The 22,092-nt window shown below is 34.5% G+C and overlaps 1 protein-coding gene across 1 annotated transcript in view; it reads left to right on the top strand.

The window, feature by feature from the left end:
- Nucleotides 1-9,337, top strand: part of dcdc2 (doublecortin domain containing 2) — a 38,764-nt gene extending 29,427 nt beyond the window's left edge. The window contains exons 9-10 of the mRNA XM_088928435.1: nucleotides 2,715-2,843; nucleotides 8,758-9,337. Of these exons, the coding sequence (XP_088784561.1) occupies nucleotides 2,715-2,843; nucleotides 8,758-9,321 (693 nt within the window). The 3' untranslated portion in view covers nucleotides 9,322-9,337. The remainder of the gene's footprint in view (nucleotides 1-2,714; nucleotides 2,844-8,757) is intronic.
- Nucleotides 9,338-22,092: the final 12,755 nt, after the last annotated feature.

Genomic DNA, 22,092 nt, shown 5'->3' on the forward strand with positions numbered 1-22,092 from the left:
CTTGCCTCCACTCTCAGTGCAGTACTTTCAGTTTTGCAGTAGCTTTTCTGCGACTGCTGCACTCCTCAGGACAGTGTAGCATCATTACAGTCACTTAATACAGTACATTCACCTGACACATGTTTAAATTATTCTGTTTTTTTAGTTTCTTTTTCTTCAGACTTGTCAGGCTTAGACAAGCACTGTGATTAAAACTGACCAGCAGCAATGGTCCTGATTTCCTTACATTGCAGTCAGTTAACAAAAGAGTAACATTTAATGGTAAATAAATATACCTTTATTAATAATTGAGCTTTGTAACTTAAAGGTCTTGTGACTTTTTGTGGGCTAATGCGAAAATGAAAACATTTTAATAAAAAATAATAAAGATAGAATGAATGTTTTAAAATAGTACTACTGCTTTTAGAAAAGTAAAAGAATATATACAGTATAGGTTTAATCTGAAGAAAACTCCACAGCCAAAACATCTTTCATTTCAGCATAGAATAAACATTTACTTGTTTCATAATAAAATGTTTACATTATGAATTACCAAATTGATAAAAAAATAAATAATAAATATAATTCAGTGCCCTCCAAGTATTGAGACAGTAAGCAAGTTTGTGCAATTCTTATTTATGATATTGAGATTAGTCTGAAAGATATGTATAACGCAATTTAATCAATTTAATTGGGGTTGATTCATCCATAAATGTGATAAAATCAGAATAAAAACATCATGTTCAACCCTGTAAGTTCAAGCGAGCATACATTTTGGGAGACATTGATTTTAAGCATAATTTAGAGTGTTAAGGTTGGTATTTGGTTACATATTCCTTTGAGGCAATAACTGAATAAGTTCCCATTAAGCTCCCCAAACTCTTTGTGTAGCTATTTGAGATGCTTTACCAAGAAGCCATTTTAAGATCTTGACTATTCTTGCAGTGCTCTGAATTATTTTTTTTTCAGTATGTAAACTGCATTCTCAATTATATTTAAATCTAAAGATTGATTTGATCATTTTAAATGTTTCCATTATTTTCTTCTGGAGAGTGTCTTTATCATTGTATTCATTGTATTTGCCACATGTTTTGGCTTCTTGTTACTGTATGCCTCATGGTGAAGTACTGTACCACACAAAAAGAACAAAAACATTTTCTTCTACATAAGCAGCCAAAGTGTTTCTATAAATGTTAGAATTCATTCTACTCTTAATTACATTATCAATAAAGGGAGCTCCAGATCCAGCTACAGTATATGTGACATTACCTCCACCATATTTCACAGGTGACATGATTTTCTTTGGAGCTTTTGCAGTTCTCTTCTTTCTCCACACTTTAAGCTGTGTACCTTTTCTCTTGATAAAGGTGTACTGTATATTGTCCTCTCCTGTCCATAAAACTTTGTTACAACTCTCCATAGTTGTACCTTAGAGCAATTCCTTATTTGGATTTTTCATTCATGGCGCTTATGAGAGGATTACATTTTGGAATTTAGATATTGTAATTCTCTGCTTCAGTCTTCTGTAAACAGTGGATTTTGAAAACATCACTTGGAGGTCATAAGTGATTTCGCTGGCAGTTTTTTTTTGACAGGAACATTTTTATGAGAAATTGAGTGAAAATGATGGTTTAGACTGTCCCAATACATTTGGATGGCACTTTATCTTTAATAACCTTAAGTAACCTAATTTTAAAATATATATATATTTGTGGTGAGTAAATCAAAATGCACACACAAGCATAGTAAGCAATATTTCTAGCTATTTGTGCAGTCTCTTCACAGGTCTTATAATTCATTTTATATTATGAAATTTAAGTTGGGCATTTTAAAGGTGAATAATATGGTAGCACATATAACAAGTCTACTTGTTCACTATAGTAAAACTAATTCACTTATTACCATAAAGTGGTGTGTGTGTTCAAACTCATGATTGCTTCCAGATGTAACAGCTTTTATTAATACAAATCAAATAGTGTATAAGGTAGAATAATACAAAATACAGTGATAAAAATATGAACAGTTATTGTTAAAAGTTAGTTTTACTGTAGATTTCTAAATTTAGTTACTTAGTTGCAAGAAGTTATGTTACTTCTTGCACTAATTACTTTGAAAAACAACAGCTTTAGAAAAAACATGTCAGAAGGAATTGAATGACTCACATTCTCTATAGTACAGTATGCTACTCTGCAAAAGTCTTAGACATACAGTAGTAAACACATACAGGTATTACAGTGTATTTATTTTATGAGCATCTACCATTTACTTTTATACCCCCAGTAGAGCTTTTATTATTATCTATTATTATAACCACTTAGAATTTTCACTGAAAACATACAACCATGTCATCTAGTAAAGTTTATTTTACACAGATAAAAATCACCACAAACTTAATAAAAACAGACCAAAATTAATTATTCAGGTAAAAATTTAAATGGATGGAATAAGGAAGGAAACTCTGAGGTAGGGGAGACAAAATTACATGAAAAGCAGAGGGTGGAATTAGTGCATTGAAGCAGAGCCTTAATCAATGGCTTGTTTTCTAAAGAATCCATAACATTTTTTCCCTTGCCTATTGTTGGCATGTATAACTACATAAATGTCATTCAACAGTTCAGAAGTTTGATGATATTACAGCTTTACTAGTTTGGGAGAAAGCTATAGATATCTGATCACTCTCTCCCTGCATTTCCTTTTCTCTGAGGTGTTATTTTTTCTGTTTTTTTCCCTGAGAGATGTACTGTAGAGATGTCTACTTCACTGGACTTTCCTTCCAGTCCACTGGAATGAAAAGGGCATCACAGTACTTAACAGTACTTCACAGGTGTAGACAAGGCTTGACAGGACTTGGTGGGTCGTTGTGGGTGTGTATGACCTACTCTTTCCGTTTATCCCTCCTCCATCTTTCTATTTGACTATCCATCTTCTGTCTCTCTTGCTTTTTAGATAACATTGAAATATAATTAAATAGTACCATTGTGTTCTCTCTTGTTTTCTATTTAACCATCTTTGAGAAAAAAATATACCCTCATACACGTTTTAATCTTTTACAAAGTAGATCACATCCAAGTTTGAACTGTCCAGAAATAAACAACAACATTTAAATTCTATTTGCAAAACGGATAGTGAAATGTATTGAAATTGGATACACCAATGTTTTAAAACTTAAGAAAATAAAAACAATAAATTACACTCTATTTAAAATTAAATACGATCTGCACTTCACTCCTTTTCCACCTCTGTTGTCATCTCCATCTCTATTGCAAATGGTCAGTGACCTGATGATATTAGCAAGGGCTTGTTTCAGTAAGGTTTCTTGTGTGAGAGAACTGCCAGGTTTTTAATTATGTTCTTTAATACTTTTTAAACTTTAGCCTCTTAATGCACATGAAACATCTATACTAGATGATGTTGAATGGCTCTGATGTTGGCAATTAAGCACATCATCTTATACTGTACAGTTAGTACATGGTGTTTGGTCAAGACTGTGAGATTTGAAGTAATCCAGTAAAACTAAAACGTTTGCCACCATACAGTATATATAAATAGAAGAAATCTTCTATCTGATTTTATTACAGACTGCTTTAAAGGAATGTGCATACGCCCGTGTTAAGCAATGTATTGCTTCCTCCAGAAATGTATAGTTCTTTGCTATAAACATGATTGAATTTAGTAGCTCACTTAATTGCCGGCTATCCAGGCTTGTGTATCAGCGAGTAGTCTAAAGAACTGGATTGTCCACAATTGAAAAATTCTGTGTCTTGTATTTTCCCACTTCATTGACATAGCAAACAGTGATAATTACAGCCCTCAAGTGAAAGAGTGGACTGTTTTTTATTTTGTTTTTCAGCTCTCCCAGCGCTTTGGTTGAAATGGTAGAAATCTAGTTGTTCCAAACCATTTCAGACATTCCTGTAAACACAATAGACTCTTAAATGTCTGTGACCAGCATCTCACCATAATACTCAGCTACCTCTGTGAGCTCCCGGCTTTCACCTTTGCATAATGTTTTGTTTCATTGTAGCTTTTGGAACTGAACACTTGTCAACCCAGGAAAAGATGCTACTGTATATCAATGAGCCATCTTAGAATAACCCTATTTCTCCTTACTGATAATTGTCCATTGTCTGTGTCCATGCCCATTCATTTAGTATGTCTTCATTTTGGCCCAGTATTGGCGATTTTGATACAGTATTTTCATTTTTACTTCAGCATTCACATAATCTTTTAACTTAACATGTTGTTGCAAAGCATGATTTTGGTTTTAAAAATCACTGAAGCTGCTCTTTATCTGTGCTAATAATGAACTTACACTGAAAATAATAAAAAAAACTAAATGAATTTTCAGCAGTCAATCTACAGTACAACACAATTTTCTGTTCCCCTAGTGATGACAACACAGCTGTCTTGATAATACTCAAAATAAAGTAATTTTCTAGATTTAAACATTTAGCAACTAGAATAAAATTGAAGATTTTTCTATTGAAATACTGTAAATCCAGAACTCTGGCTCTTTCTTTTCACTTATGTGTCTAAATGTATAAATCTCAGCATTAATTATAACCTCTAACAAACATAGAAATCTCCAAAACTGGCATCTTTCATCCTCTCAGTCAATCAGTTGTGGACATGTGGAAGGTACGTTCTAATCGAGGCAGACTGAAGCCTGAAAAAAAAAATGTGATTCATCCAATAAAAAGCCATTTTAGCACCACATGTAGAGGAAGTGGAGGCAGTCTGAAATTTATAAATAGAAGGTAGACTGGTGCTGCCATTTAGCACTGTCTCCCATTTTCACTCTTAACATGTTTTTATATAGTTTTCAAAGTGAATTGTCCTTTCTTCTACCTTCCCTAAGAAATTGTGACTGGTAAGAATAAATAAGTAGCACTAATAATACATAAATAGCACTGCATGAACAAAGAAATAAAGAGGTAAGCACTGATTTGAAATGTATACAGGAGGTCATTCATTTTTAAGTTAAAGACAAATAATTGATGAGTATTTGTCTGGAGACATAAACTTGTCATACAATTGTTTTTGTTCATTTAAGTTTTATGTTCATAAAAGCAAGTCTCACAGGTAATTTTCTTTAATCTACTGACACCATTTGCTGAATTTTTAATTGATTTATGTATTTTGCCTTATTTTCTGTAATGGTAATAATTATCTAGAAACAGAACAGTCTTCCAGGGTACACATGTATAAATTAAAGTACTAAAGAAGTATTAAAGAACCTTTTGATTGCCTGATCTTAAAGTAAGACATGTACATGTACCCTCAAAGTATCTATTTGAAGTGCTTTGGTTTTCTTTCATAAAGAAATATAAGTGGAATCAGACTATAGCTTGACAGACCCAATGCTCCTGAACATGAAACAAGCATAAGTGTAATTATGGTATGTCTCCATGGAATGGAGAAAGTGTGATTGCTGTATTTTTTAATAATACAGTACAGTATTACTGAAAAAGAAGTCTGTTTTACTTTTGATCTAGCATAAAAAACATAAAATGTCTAAGTATTTAAAGTCAGTCATAAAATATCACTAACATTTTGTGCGGAAAAATGTATTTAGTCATTTTTGAACAGTGTTATTCATTCTCTCATATAATTTGAATTGGAATATTATATGTAATTGTTAGCTAGCATTTATGATGACATACACTTCACAAGGAAAAAAAACTAATATGTTTCCATACATTAGGCCTATTACTTAATTTAGGTTCTCCATAGAGCATCAAAACACTTGTGTTTTCTTGTGGGACAAGAAATCTGCAAAACAAATTTCAAGATCTTTCGATAACTATCATAAAAATGTCTCTCAAGGATGCTCGACTGTGTTTTGGCAAATGAGTGCAAACTGTACACTTCCTGCTGGTAAATTATAATTATCTGCGTCTAATTAAAATATGCTACAATGAAGCACACACTGTGAATGTCTGTAGTTAACAACTGCAAAAATAAACCTGAAACCAAATTTGTAAGAGACATTAGTCTGAACTCCTGTAGAAGTATTCAGCAATGACTTCCAATCATGAATATTTTTCATTTTCATTCTTTAGTATTTTTATTCTGTTTTATTTGAAATGCATTGCTATACTGAACCTACAGTATGTGGTGTACCTAAATATATTCTCAAAAGTTTTGTGCTCCCTATCTGTAATATCCCTATTGACCTTTGTAAAAAAAAATACAAAATTACTGATTTACTGTTTTGAAAGATCTCTAAATATGCAAAGATCTCAAACAGTGTAGGTGCTTAGAATGCTATTTGAATTCTTTAGCCCTGATTTGCTGGTTTAATCTACAGACTGCAGCTGCTGTGTTTTTAATTGATTTATCTGTGCTGTTGAAACAAATATGCAGTAATATTCTGCATCTTAAGTCATTAGCCAAATGTGACCAGGATTCCTTAAATGATGGAACATGTTTGTCCAAGCCCCACTGGGGATGGGTAGGTATCAGTTAGTAGGGGTTCTTCTCAACATGTGGTGCAACAATGACACCTGGGACCTGTCAGGGGTTTGTGAGCTTGCTGTGACGTCAATAACAGACTGCACTAGTCTGCTGCACTAGTCAGTGCCAAGTCTCCTGTAAGATACTGTCGAGCTCCCAGTACAGTATGTTATAGTATGTACATTCCAAATCAGTTCAGTATAATAAATATGTGAATAAATAATATGTTTTAAGTACTACACTCAAATTTACATAGTTGCAGTAATCTGCATATTTATAATTAAAATGTCCATTTTCCTTCAATAGTACTAATGTGTTAAATGGTGATATGAATAAGTTTTTCACCCTATAGCATGTCTATTAAATTATAAAGACTCATTCACACAGATGAGGAGCAGGTGGTGTTGGGAATTTCTTTTATTGCCAATTGTCTATCTGAAGAAATTTACTGTTTCATAATAAACATTGTGTTGCATCATCATCAAAAATGTTCTTACACATAAGGCCATTACTACAATTGAGATTGAAGAAATTGAAATTGATTGTTGAAGTTTCTAAGTTCTTCAACAACAGCATCGAAAGACTTTTACCCCATTATTCCCATTGCCTTTTAATGTAAACTCATAGAACCTGCTTCATTCTCCTGTATGAATGCACTCTTATTCTGCATCAGTATGGGCTGACAAATTGTTCCAGAATGTATAATTTTCCAGGGATCATAAGAAATGTTAAATTGTGAGCCCAATAAATAAGATAGCGTTTCACCTTTTTTGCTTCTAGTTGAATATGTGCTATTCTTTATCTTTTAACAAGATACATATGGCAAAGGTCAAGTCTGTAACTAAACCTGATGTATAAAAGCAGGCTGTTTACAGTCTCACCCCTGAAATGAACTTCAACAATTATTGTGTTTGATGGCTCACTAATATAATTCTGTAGTTCCTTTGACATGTAACTACTGCCAAGTGTTTCTATCAAGCTAAAGTAAGAATTTTAATTAAAAAATGACTTATTTTGTTATTTGCATGAATGCTTATACTGTACAATGAAAATTATTTCCTTTGGTACATTGTTATTCTTTGGCCTTGGTTTTTTATTCAAAAATGTTTTATGTTTACCTCCTGTCAGCCTGTATTGTGAAAATTATTTATTGAATCAGAAGCACTGAGCTTTCACGTTGTGTATGCTGGTGTAAATAGAACTTGTGAGCCCAGCTAGATAATAGTTAAGTTGACAATCACAGTTGTTAGTGTACATAGTGTTAACTATCTTATCACATTTCTCTAACAAAATAAGTAAGACCAAGTATTACATCTAAAACACTAGTAAGTTTCATTGTAACTGATTATCATCAAAATGTATGATTACAGATTATTTGCAGGTCTTTTAAGTTATTGCAGCTCAACATCCTCTTTTCTCTGAATTTGAACCTAAAGAAACAAAACCATTTACAAATATATCCACTTGTCTTATCATTTTTCACAGCAAATGCTTAATTATAGACTGTCAAGTAGTCTTCTTTCATTATTTTGAAGGCCAGTGTTCTCAATTTGTTATTACTGGTAAAGAATTCCATTGCTTTCTTTGACAGGCCAGTTATACTTTGTATGGGAGACATACCAACTTTAGAATATGTGATTTACTGTACTGTATGTTTGAAAACAGATCTTAAATAAGGGTTTGAATAAGGGTTGAGTTGAAGAAGGGTTTCCCATTTCCTACTCTTAGTAAATGTTAAAAGTGCAATTTTTAATTATTCTATGTTATTTAAATACATGTTCCTGGATTTCATACAGTTTTCAAAACTATATTTGTATATTTGTTACTTTTTATTTGATATCAAATGTGAAATACCAAAAAATGCACTGCACTACTTTCATACAGTAGTTTTCTTTTACTGTACTTTCTTCAAAAACCTAAAATCTATTACATACTGTATATACAGTATACAGTATTTACTGCATCTGACATTATAGTGTGTATTTAGTAACTAACTAAAGTCCTTCAGGTCTTCATGATTTTCAACATTTTCAATGCATACTGTACCCACAAATAAATAATATATTTGTACTGTAAATAACAATGAAGGAGGTGACAACAAATATTAATATACTAAGAAAATCTTTTCTTGACCTCAATTATAAATGAAAATGTTGATTGTTTACTTCTGAGTTATTTCTGAGTGGTGAGACATTGTTTACTTCTCAGAACGATTAAGAAACATGCAGGCCAAAATAGTTTAAAGTACAGCAAAACTTCAGAAATCTGTTAAAATAAAATCAAAATTAAAAACAGATGTAATTGTTTTTCTTATATGAGCAGGCAGAAGCAGTGGATGAAGAAGACTCTCCTAAGGTGGAATCTACAGAAGACTTACCTAATAGTGGAGAAGATGCAGCTGAAAATCTAATAGAAGATTCAACCACTGAACAAACCAACAACAATACTGATCCTGCAAATGAAGAGATCAGCACGGAATCAGAGGAATCACAAGAAGTAACAGAGGAGCCTCCTCATGGAGAAGATGGAAAAGAGGAGGAAGAGACCAGAAAAGAGGAAGAAAATGATACAGAACCTGAGGTGACACCAGCTGAGAATGGGGAAGATGAGGAAGAAGAGAACCATGAACCCCAAACCAAGGAAGAACTTAGTAAAGAAGAATCACAAAATGAAGAAGAGGTGGAAGAAAACCAGAAAGCAGATGAACCAGAGGAACAGCCAGAGGCAAACACAGCAGAAGGGGAGGAAGCAAAACAAGAAGAAGAGCCAGGACCACCTCAGGATGACAATGGAGGAATGGAGGAAGAAGAAAAGAAAAGTCTAAAGGAGTCAGTGGATAAACTAGAAGGAGGGAATGAGGAAGGGGAAGAGGAAAATGATGAATAAAGAGGCAGTGCGTAAGAAGAATGTACTTAGAACATAAGAAAGATTACAAATTAGATTCCATTTGTTCCCATCTAGCTTATTGGTTGCTAGTACAGTAGCTAAGTGATCAAAGGATCTCATCCAGCTACTTATTGAAAGAAGCTACATTATAATAGCTAGGTAGTTTCTTCCAGACTCCTACCTTGTGTAAAAAGTGCCTTTTGTTCTGAGTCTTAAATTCACTTTTGTTTTGTTTCCACTTGTGTCCTCTGATGCATGTTTTAGCTTAGGCTTTGAAGAAGTGCAATATATTGACTTTGTCAGTGCCCTTGATGATTTTGAATACTTGAATCATGTTCCTTGTAGTCTTCTCTGTTGAAAACTAAAAAGATTCAGTTCTTTGTATGTAAAAGGTCACTTTTTTTCTGGAGGACAATATCTTTCATAATGGTGAGAAAAGATTAAATTGGTGCAAGTATACAAAAATATTTGGTCACCAATAATCACAAAACCACAGTATATATGACAATATTTGTATCTGATGTTACATTAGTGAATCATGAAATTATAACATAAAAATCCCAGATTTAAATTAAATTCTTTTAACTTTATATCTGGACATTCTCTAAGTATTGTTTTTTTGTTATTTCACATTAGCTAGAAGACAAACATCATTTAAAAATAATTATGTGAAAGAAACCTAAACTTTTAACACAGACAACTTCTTGAAACTCATCATTTCCTATATTAATTTATATTTTCCTTTTGCAACCTGTATCTAATGCTCTGCACTTGTCCTCCTTCAATGACATCGGCTGGGTGCCTGTACAGTATATGCCCAGTCTTTTTGAATTTCCCGTGTAGCTTCTACAAAGTGTTTGCTTATCCTAAATTGGGTATATTCTGTGATCTTGCTTAGTTTGCTAAGTATGCCAGAATCTGGATTACAGATATAAATTAGGAGGAGCAGTGATCCTAATACAGATCTCTGTAGTACTCTACTAATTCAATCACCTCCATTAGAGTTTTCACCCTTAATGAAAGGTCATATGGAAGAAACCATGAAAGTACAGACATGTTTCATAAAGAGTGGATACATACACAGATGTTTGAGTAAGTTTTAGATTCATTACAGAAAAACAAAATCTGAAAGCAATCAAAAATTTGCTGAAAAATGAGAGTATGTTAATAAAAGGATAACGATTTTACATGAAAAAAAACTTAACAACAAACTGCATAGTGGATATTATATTTAAGTACAAAGATTTTGTTGTGCTTTAAAGACATTACTATATGTTAGAATATATGTACTCAGAGAAATGAGAATACCAGCTGCATTTGAACTCAGAAACTCTATTAAGCTTAATTATTTATCACAATTAGAACCTAAGAAAAATGATTTTGTATAATTATAATATGCACTACTTTTACCTTTTAATATAAATATTGGTAAGTAGAAAAATAATTTTCAATTCCCTTTAATAATCTTTGAAAAATATTTGAAAAATTGTCTAGGCAAAGGCATACATTGTGCTGCTGTTTTGAAATATTATATTTTTGACATTAAGATGTTAATAATTTTAAACTAATTGTAGAAAAATAGAGTAATAAAGTATTTTTGAACTTAATGTTATTTTGTTATTCCCTTTTAATTATTTGTATTAATGTGCAAAATATAAGATATAAAAGATATAAAAACATAAATATTTGTGAGTATGTACACCTTGCAGGTGTTTTTAGCAAATGTTCTTTGTTAATCAGAGTTTAAAATGACAGAAAGTGTAAGTTATTGGAATGGAGAGACACAAATCAAGCCACAAACACTGACTGGGTTATTGGCACTAATGTATGAACAGCTACAGTACCTGTAGACTATCGGTAAAGTACTGTATCCAAATCTTGTTAGCCCCTTTTTTACATGGATTCAGCCTTACAAACTGCAAAGCCTGTCATGTTTTTGGAGGTATTTTAAATTATAAGCTGAACATCTAATTCTGGCTAGGGAGCTACTTTTTGTAATTGTGTGTTCACTTTAATTGCACAGTTTTCTTCAAACTGTATTATTTTGTTATAGGTCATAGATACAGAATATATGCTAAAGGGAAACCTGCATGCATTTTATTTTTGCTGACCTAGGAATAAATATATTAATATTCTGTTTTGATAGTTTGCTCAATATTATTACTGAATGTTAATTGTGTGAAATATGGCAACATTATTTAATAAAATAGGAATGATAAAATGCAGATTTCCACTGCTTTAAACTCTCATTGTTTTGTAATTATAAGACAACTACTGTATGCAACAACAATGAATATATAAGCTATATACAGTATATGATACTTACAGTGCCTTGCGAAAGTATTCGGCCCCCTTGAACTTTTCAACCTTTTGCCACATTTCAGGCTTCAAACATAAAGATATAAATTTTTTATTTTATGTGAAGAATCACCAACAAGTGGGACACAATTGTGAAGTGGAACGAAATCTATTGGATTTTTGAAACTTTTTTAACTAATAAAAAAATGAAAAGTGGGGCGTGCAAAAGTATTCGGCCCCTTTACTTTCAGTGCAGCAAACTCACTCCAGAAGTTCAGCGAGGATCTCTGAATGATCCAATGTTGTCCTAAATGACTGATGGTGATAAATAGAATCCACCTGTGTGTAATCAAGTCTCTGTATAAATGCACCTGCTCTGTGATAGTCTCAAGGTTCTGTTGAAAGCGCAGAGAGCATCATGAAGACCAAGGAACACACCAGGCAGGTCCGTAATACTGTTGTGGAGAAGTTTAAAGCCGGATTTGGATACAAAAAGATTTCCCAAGCTTCAAACATCCCAAGGAGCACTGTGCAAGCGATCATCTTGAAATGGAAGGAGTATCAGACCACTGCAAATCTACCAAGACCTGGCCGTCCCTCTAAACTTTCAGCTCAGACAAGGAGAAGACTGATCAGAGATGCAGCCAAGAGGCCCATGATCACTCTGGATGAACTGCAGAGAACTACAGCTGAGGTGGGAGAGTCTGTCCATAGGACAACAATCAGTCTTACACTGCACAAATCTGGCCTTTATGGAAGAGTGGCAAGAAGAAAGCCATTTCTCAAAGATATCCATAAAAAGTCTCGTCTAAAGTTTGCCACAAGCCACCTGGGAGACACCCCAAACATGTGGAAGAAGGTGCTCTGGTCAGATGAAACCAAAATCGAACTTTTTGGCCACAATGCAAAACGATATGTTTGGCGTAAAAGCAACACAGCTCATCACCCTCAACACACCATCCCCACTGTCAAACATGGTGGTGGCAGCATCATGGTTTGGGCCTGCTTTTCTTCAGCAGGGACAGGGAAGATGGTTAAAATTGAGGGGAAGATGGATGCAGCCAAATACAGGACCATTCTGGATGAAAACCTGTTGGAGTCTGCAAAAGACCTGAAACTGGGACGGAGATTTATCTTCCAACAAGACAATGATCCCAAACATACAGCAAAATCTACAAAGGAATGGTTCACAAATAAACGTATCCAGGTGTTTGAATGGCCAAGTCCAAGTCCAGACCTGAATCCAATCGAGAATCTGTGGAAAGAGCTGAAAACTGCTGTTCACAAACGCTCTCCATCCAACCTCACTGAGCTCGAGCTGTTTTGCAAGGAAGAATGGGCAAGAATTTCAGTCTCTCGATGTGCAAAACTGATAGAGACATACCCCAAGCGACTTGCAGCTGTAATCGCAGCAAAAGGTGGCTCTACAAAGTATTAACGCAAGGGGGCCGAATACTTTTGCACGCCCCACTTTTCATTTTTTTATTAGTTAAAAAAGTTTCAAAAATCCAATAGATTTCGTTCCACTTCACAATTGTGTCCCACTTGTTGGTGATTCTTCACATAAAAAAAAAAATTTATATCTTTATGTTTGAAGCCTGAAATGTGGCAAAAGGTTGAAAAGTTCAAGGGGGCCGAATACTTTCGCAAGGCACTGTATAATACATATACATAATGAAGTGAATAAATTGTGATTTAGCAAATAAAGTGCTTATAATAAAACATTGGTGGATGAGTTGTTTTGTCATGGGTTTTTATTTAATTCAAATCTAATAAATACAAATTCTTAATATTCACCAATTTGTGCCCTTGAGGGAGACATCCTCACTGTCTGAAGACATACTTCAGTGCTAATCATTTGTCCACTATAAAACTTCCATCCACTCATTTTCTAACTGCTTCATCCAATTCAGGGTCGCAGGAGAGCTAGGGTCTGTCCCAGCAAGCAATGGGTGTAAGTTAGGTTACATCCTGACTGGACACCCGTCAGTCGGAGGGCAGACATTCACATACAAACACAGACACGCATACTCTCACCCCTAGGGCCAATTTTACCAGAAGTCAATCAACCTGCCGGCGTGTTTTGGACTGTGTGAGGAAACCAGCACACCCAGAGGAAACCCATGTGAACATGGGGGAACATACAAATTCCACACAGATTGGACCATTACCTTTTTGAGCTTAGGACAGGATTTGTCTATTTCTTTGAGCTGGTTGAAAACAAAGCGCAAAACTATATAAACAAACATACTGTATAAGTGTAATTTATGTAACCATCTACAGGAATATTTGTATTAATAATTTATTAAATTACTGTCACCCAAATATTCTTTGTCTACAGCATCTTGAAATGCACTTCATCTTATTATACAGTAGTTTGAGATCTATGACTCACTCTAGCACAGCTTCTGAGTAAGACGATAACACTTCCACAAGTGAAAGGCTGTAAGTTAAATGCGGCAAATAAAAACTCAAGTTATTTTGAGATACATTTAGACTGAGTCATATTTTTCATCACTGACACCTCATATCTCCACAGATCGCTTTTGTACTGTATGTTCAGGGTAGGTCCCTAGAGCAAGTATTTAGTGTGAGGAAGGGAGGAAGGATAGGGTGGGCAGAGCTGGAGCCAGGCAAGGACCCTATGAAGAAAAGTGGATGTCTGAAGTTCGTGGGAGATGCAGTCGACTGCTTTTAAAGGGGAAAGGGAAGGAAGCAGCAGGAAAAGAAAGAGGAGAAGACTGGAGATATTGCTTGCACCAGAGGCCTGGTGGGTAGGCTGACTGACATTGAGGAAGGGATGCAAAAGAGAAATTAGGTGATGGGGTTAAGGTCCAATATGGCAAAGGGAAGAGATGAGAAGACGGGTGGTATTGTTGGGGCCAAATGCATGGTAGGTAGAATGTCCAATTTTGAGAAAGTGTTAGAAAGCATAAGGTTGAAAGGTAGGAAGGTTGGGAGGAAGCATGTCAGGTGCTGATAGCACATCATGTGTGATGCATTTGGGAATGAGCAGAATGAAAGGAGACCTACTGTACTGTATTACAGCTGTTGAATGGGACTGCAATGTCATTAAGAGATAACACAGTGTGAGTGGCAAGGCCTGCAACAACGAGCAAATCACTTGATAGAGAGTTCAGTATGTCCAGCATTATGAAAGTAACTGATATACAGTTTTCAATTTATGTGCTCTTTATTTGTAAGTTTTTGGTTTGACATGCCTCAGGATAGCCACTTCTTAATGTATTCACTTTAATGTAATTGGACACAGTCAGCAACAGGCAATTTGGCAGTGTTCCAGATAATACAATGTGTGTATCCAGTTGAATGTCAGCATAGCTTTTCATAAGAGATACACAAGCATTAGGGCAATCTTTGTCTTAGTTTTCCTCTAGCCACCATTAATCTCCCATGGTTTCAACCTTACTAAATAAATATATTAAGCTATCTTCTAAAATATCTAAAATAAAATAATTAAAGCACTAAAATAAAATAAAAGTAGTTCTCGATTGAGTTCCTGAAAAATAATAAAAATAACAATTCCCCATGAATCTAAATAGTGGTGCGTTATGTTATGGGGTCCACTTTTTACCTAAATAAAATTACATTTAAACACATTTATTAATTGTTCATATTGTTACAGTAAATGTGAACAGATGCATTTAGCAACACTGATAGCTCCCAGTTAATTTACCTTATGGTGAAGGTTCAGGACAATTGTTTTGCTTGATTTACAGAGATGTCACTGGGTCTTTAAAGATAGAACTACTAAAGAAAATACAGATGATCAAAATAAGTCCTAATAATTTACTCAAACTAAACAAAGTCACTGTTAAATCATTAAATCAACCATATTAAAATACATATTCAATAGTAGTTCAAGGAGGTAGCTGCGTCAGCATGCGTAGGCTGCAAAGGAACAGGTAACAGATTTATTCCATGCTGAAAAAAAAAGAAAGGAAACTGTCACGCCCCCTACAGCTAGAGGGCGCTCCTACTCTGTCCTGTCCCTAGTTTCCTGTGCTTTGCTTGTCCTTCCGGTGTGTCTCTGTTTGGGGCTTTATATTTCCAGGTCACGCTTTCCTCCTCGCTCAGCATTGAGGTTCGGATGTCCTGAGACCCGCCTAGCACCAGGTTGCCCCATATCTGTGGCCTGAGGGTATAGGTTTCTACAGTATACAGCATTTCCTGAACAGCCGAGTCAAGGCTAACCCCCAGCCTGCCACTATGCATAGGGTCTTTTTTCGCTCTCCTGCCATTCCACGATTCGTACCTTCCAACATCCGTTACAGAAACACAAGCTGCCTCCATAGGAATGGACCACAGCATAAACACAGGAAGAAGGAATCAGCATCATCCGTCATCTTCCCCTTTGTCAAAAATGTAAGTAAGTGCCTTTTGGAAATTACCTGTAGATTTGAAACCTGTCCAATTCCAGGTAATCTGGATGCTAAAAGAATTCCAGACTGTTCTTTATTATATAAGACATCTTACTAACTTATATATTTAGAAATTCAGATTTCCTTTATTGTGGAATCTACAGGATTAAACCACACGTTCTACTTTAGCAATACCTTTGTTTAGAAAAGGGAAATTGGTTCCCATTCATTGGTGAGCCCTCTGCTTAGTAAGGAAAATTTAGTCCTGGCTAGGATCTGTTTCATTAGTATACAGTTTTTTTCTACGGATTATTAGATTGTTGTTTTTTTTTTAATTTTTAGATTATAAAGGTGGAATTCTAGATTTTCTACATCTATAGAAGGTAGGGCTCTGAAGGTTATTGAATTGCAAACATCTGTGCATTGTGTAACTATTGTATATTGTATAATGTTTTGTGTTATTTATTATTATTTATAAAATATAAATAATACATCTCTTTTCTAATTTTAGGACTGAGCTTTCTGTTATGTAACACTTTTAAATAACTGACCAAAATCTTTATTGTTTGTTTCCATAGCAAGTTGGTGTCAGAACTGCAATTTTTTTATCCTGTTTTATTTATGTGAACTTTTTCAATAGTCTCAAAGTACAATAGCACACATACTACATATACAGCTCAGTGTGGTCTGGTCATTGTACATGGGCATTGGTTTGAAAATTTTGGACCAGAGCAAAGACTGCCACATATTAGTCTTTCAACATCACTTCGAGCAGAAACCTGATTTTCTTTGAATGTTTGCCCTTTCCAGACACATGGATTTCACTGTGAGATTCACTTTTCTAAAAATGATTTTTCCACAGTTTTATAAATACAACAGCCTGAGAACAACATACACATTTTCATCTCAACCTTGTCTTTATCTTTTATTGGCAAATAGTACTTCTTCTAGGCTAAACAACATACATGGAAAAATCAGCTCTTTTACATAGATCTTTTTTCGCTTCTGTAAAAATAAGTATAATGTTTCTTTTGCAATGAATCAAAAGTCACGTCTACTATTTTTCCATCTACATGTTCAAGTAAGGAGCGTAGATACTCGTATGGGGATCGGTCGTCAATTATGTTTCTCAGCAAGTGCTTTATACTCCGCTCAGTATCATTTGTAATAGTATAGGCACCCAGGCCCCTGGCAATGTACAGAACAGCCGATAAAATTCGGGCTAAATTGAGAGACTTATAAATTTCTAACGCAGCAAACGACACATCTGTGCACCCGACAACCAGGCATGTGTGACCCCGTTGACCTGGATGATCAATCAAACAGGCCGTGCATTCATCAACCAGAACCCCCTTTAAACAGTGGTTGAAGATTTTTTCATTGCATTTGTCATAATTTTATTAAATTATCTTCAAAAGAAGGAGTACAATATTGAATTTTTATCACAATCCTCAGGCGATCTTACCCAATACATTTTCTAAGATACAGTACAGCATATTCCAATGTTTATTAGGATTTGGCTTTGCTTGATGACACATCATGGGTATATCCCAAAAAGACATGGGTATGTTACCCAAAAGCTGTCAATACTAGAAGATGTGCATACTGTAAGTTATTAGGTCCAGTAATTTGACATTCCTCTCTGTACAATGTAAAGATTTTGTACTATTAATGCCCCCAATGTACCTGTTATGCCCCCAAGCTCTGGAACTCTCTGCCCAAGGATATCAGAGAGTCACCTTCTCTAAACTCCTTCAAATCCAGACTCAAAACCATCTTATTCAGAAAAGCCTTTACTTAACTGGTTCCATTCTTCACCCCTCTGCTCTTCTTAGTACCACCATCCATGGTCTCCTCTATATACAGTATTGTAATTGTGTTTTATCTTGTGTATTCTTCTTATTTATTGTTGTATTCTCTTATTTATTGTTATTGTCATCCTGTAAAGCGTTTTGAGAAGCCACCTTTAAAGGTGCTATATAAAATAAAGTTTATTATTATTATTATTAATGCTGAGTCTTTCATAGTAATGCCACTAAAGTATTGTTACAGTTCTCATTTTTGCATATACTAACATTTGCATCTCTTTGTTGTGGTGATTATCTGTTACTTTCCTTATCAATACATTACTGATACAGTATCTGGTCTTGTACCTGTAGTCTTCAAATCTGCTTTGAACAACCTTGTCCTTTCGCCTTTAAAAGACAAACTGGCCTGGCTCCTCAAGTACTTGGCAACTACTATCCTATTTGCAAATTGCCTCTTATCACTACAATTCTGGAATTGGTAGTGGCAACTCAATTACAATCTCTCCTTGCATCTAATGAACTCTGTGAACATATCCAGTTTGTGTTTAGACAAAGACACAGTGCTGTGATAGCACTTGTTAAGGTTATGATTTGTTGATGTTTTCTAACCCCAGATCACTTAATATTCTCTTTTTTCTGGGCTTACGTGTATTGTTTGATACTGTCAATTAGCATTCCTCTGATGCACATCGAAAAGTATCTAGGAATAGGCACTGGTACTATCACATGTACTTCTCTTAGTTACACTAGTTCCTATGTGGTTACCAGAAGCCATTTAATCAATGCTTTCTTTTTAAATCAGTTGTTGTGACTTTAACCGTTTATTATTTACAGTACATATTGCTACAGTACATGTTTATTTGATGCTATTTGGTCAATAGTTTGATTTTCTCTTCTATGGTGATTACACAGCTATTTACTTGTAGACCAAATAGGGTTTCTTCACTTTATACAGTAGGTGCCTGTCTCATATTAAGATATACTGTAAATACAACAAAACTTTCTTAAACTAAACTTTGACAAGACAGGGAATTGTGTTCAAAAGCTCCTGTTATGAGCTTTGCAAAATTAGGTGCTTCAGTGCTGCTATTCATGGTACTGCAGTTAAACCCTGGACAGAAGCTTAAACACTGGTGTTACTTTTGACACTCTATTATCTTTCAAAACTCTGTTAGGAATTTCATGAGGGTGTCCTTTACCATTTGCATAGCGCTGATAGCATTAACAATGAAGGTCCTTTCACTGATGATGTAATATCAATATACTGTATCTCTCTTCTTCTTCGCATTTTTCCCACTTATGTGGGGTCTGCTTGTTTGCACCGATTTTTCCACTTCGTACGCTGCGGCGTCTCGGCGGGTGACTTTTGCGAGGCGCATGTCGTCTTTCAGCCGATCCTGCCAGTGCGTAAATGGTTGTCCACGACCATAGACGGTCCCAAGCCCATTTGCGAAAGGAGAAGGGACTTTCAGTGACAGGCAGTGCAACAAGCCGGCTGAAGAAAAATTCCTTGTTGCGTCAAAATGCACACGACAACTCAACGACATACGGGAAATGTCAATATACTGTATGCCTTTATTTAATCAGAATTTGGCTGTTGAAATGCCTTGATTATTAGAACATCTTATAAGCTACTAACTGGCTTCAGTATGCCCATAATTCTGTAGCTCTTGTGTTGGCTAAAACTAAGCTACATCAGCACCTCACTTACATCCTGTGTAAATTACATTGGGTCCCAATGAATTTTAGAGTGGTGTTTAAGGATCTAATATTTACGCATATTTACGAATATTGTATGCATCCAGTTTGTTTTAAAGACTTATTGCATGGGTAATGTCCAAGACTTAATCTAAGGTACTATAATCCATACATTGTTACTCTACCAAAAACAAGGCACTACACATTTAAAGGCAATATATTGTACTCTTGGGCAGCAACATATTAAATTCACTGTCCAAATAAATTAGCAACAGATTGACAGATTTACGACTGCCTCAAAGTCTTATCTTTTCACTTTATCCTTTAATGTATAATTTAGTTTTAATTTATTTTTATTGGGTTAATTTACTGAGCTTCACTGAGCTTTCTTTTAATGTATGTGTATATGGTGTGCACTATTGCATAACACTTGAGTTTGTTGAAAAGCATCTACCTGAAAAAATAAAGTATATTATTAATACATTAAATTTTAAAATAACCTAGTTTTTCTGTTATTTAATGTCTGTTAATTGTATTTTCTGTTGTAATGTGACACTATGGACTCACATATTAAATTACATTGTCTTTTGTCATTAGTCTTTAACTGAAATGAAGTTATGCACTTTGCCAAATCCTAAATTCTACTCTCCAGGCATTTTAAAAACCTTGTAAGTCATTAACGTGGAAGAATTATCACAATGGATTTGTTTGCAAACAAGACTTGGAAGAGGGCCAACCTATAAATCGTTCTTTTCTGGTGCATAATTTCCATGTATAATAGTTTTATTATGCTGTAGCTTTATCAGCCACATTTGAGAATCTTTGGTCATGTGTGGTTTCTATAACCTGAATGAACAATAACCAACATTTTAATTTAGCAAAAAAGAAGAAGCACTCAAGATTAATACGTCCCCAGGGCCCAAAGGTATTTTACCAATTACACTCAAGGAACTGGAAGATATTAGTCAGAAGCCATTGACGTACAGTACTGCAACTCTTCCAATAGTCACTAAAGGCAGGGATATTAACCATGTACTGAAGAATTGCTAGTGTATTTTCCATCTATAAGAAGGGTGACAAACCTGAAATAAGTAATCATACACCAATAAGTTTGAGTTACTGTACATGTACGATTATGGAAACAATATTTCGTACGGTATGGAAAACAGATATTGGGGGTAGTCAACACAGCTTTAGAAAACATAGGTACTGCCTAAACAGCTTATTAGAGTTATTTGAACAAGTAACAATAGTAATGGAAACACAAAATATGATGTGGTTATTTTGGAAAAATTCCTCATAAAAGATAATACTTAAATTACAGGCTCTAGGAATTCAGGGAAATGCAAATGTCAGAATTGAGAAATGGTTATAAAATATACACAATAAAGAGTACAGATAAGAGGTGAAAGCTCAGTTCAGATTGAGCTAATAGAGCTCCACAGGGTTCTCTACTGGTACCAATACTATTCCTAATGTATAGCAGTGATTCAGTATAATAATTAAACATATTAAGTTTGCAAATGACAGCAAATAAAATTAAAAAGGGGGTGTTTAATGTAGACAAATGCAGGGTTTTGTATGTACATATCAAAACATATACTACAAATACAAAATAGAAAACATTGAGAAGAGGTTACTTTAAGTTCATTGTTTATGGTGACACATTATTTATATCCTCAAGACTAAAATGCAAACAAAATCTTAAGATAAGTTAAAATATTAGGATTGTAGAATTTAAATCAATGGGTTATGTTAAAATGCTATAATCCACCAGAAGGAATGTATAATTTTGTACAGAATTTTGATCATCAAATAAAAAAAATACACTGTTGTTTAGGAATCAGTCCCGAGCTGAGCAACCACATACTGTACATTCTCAAGGGAATGTCCTACACAAACAGGCTAAAGGAACAGAACCTTTTCAGTCTTGAACAGAAAAGACATGATACAAGTATTCAAAATCCTCAAAGGCATCAACAAAGTCAAAACCTGCAGATTTCTTCTGAATGAACAGTGAAATCTGACTCATAGGACACAAGTGAAAAGTACAGGTAAGTACATTTAAAACTGAGAACAGAAACCACTTCTTTACCCAAAGTGTTGCGGAACTATGGAACAAGGTAGATATGTTATTGAAGCCATTGCCCTGGTTACTCTTAAGAACTGGCTGGATGATTCAGGCATTTCTTAAGAGCAGCCAAGAAGATGGATTATCTTTGGATCAATTTGTTACTATTTACCAAATGGGATAGATGGGAAAGATAGGCCAATGACCTCCTTTCGTTTGTAACTATTTATAAATGGAAAGTATCATATTAATAAATGTCCAAACAATAATATCCAATTCAATATAAAGTAATTGTCAAAGTCTCTTTTCCTAAATGTAGTGATTGAATATTCCAAGAAAATTATGAGTTACAAGTATTATTAAATTATTTTATTTATTTTTGTGAGATTCACCATTTCACAGAAATAAAAGTAAACCAATTTTAAAATCTCCAGACTAATGTGTGCCCTTATGAATATACTGTATGTTATTAGTACTTCGTCTTCCTTTTTTCATTAATAAATGTCTGTGTAACTCA

This window comes from Atractosteus spatula, chromosome 12 (genome assembly GCF_055471065.1).
Source record: "Atractosteus spatula isolate fAtrSpa1 chromosome 12, fAtrSpa1.hap1, whole genome shotgun sequence".
Lineage (NCBI taxonomy): Eukaryota > Metazoa > Chordata > Actinopteri > Semionotiformes > Lepisosteidae > Atractosteus > Atractosteus spatula.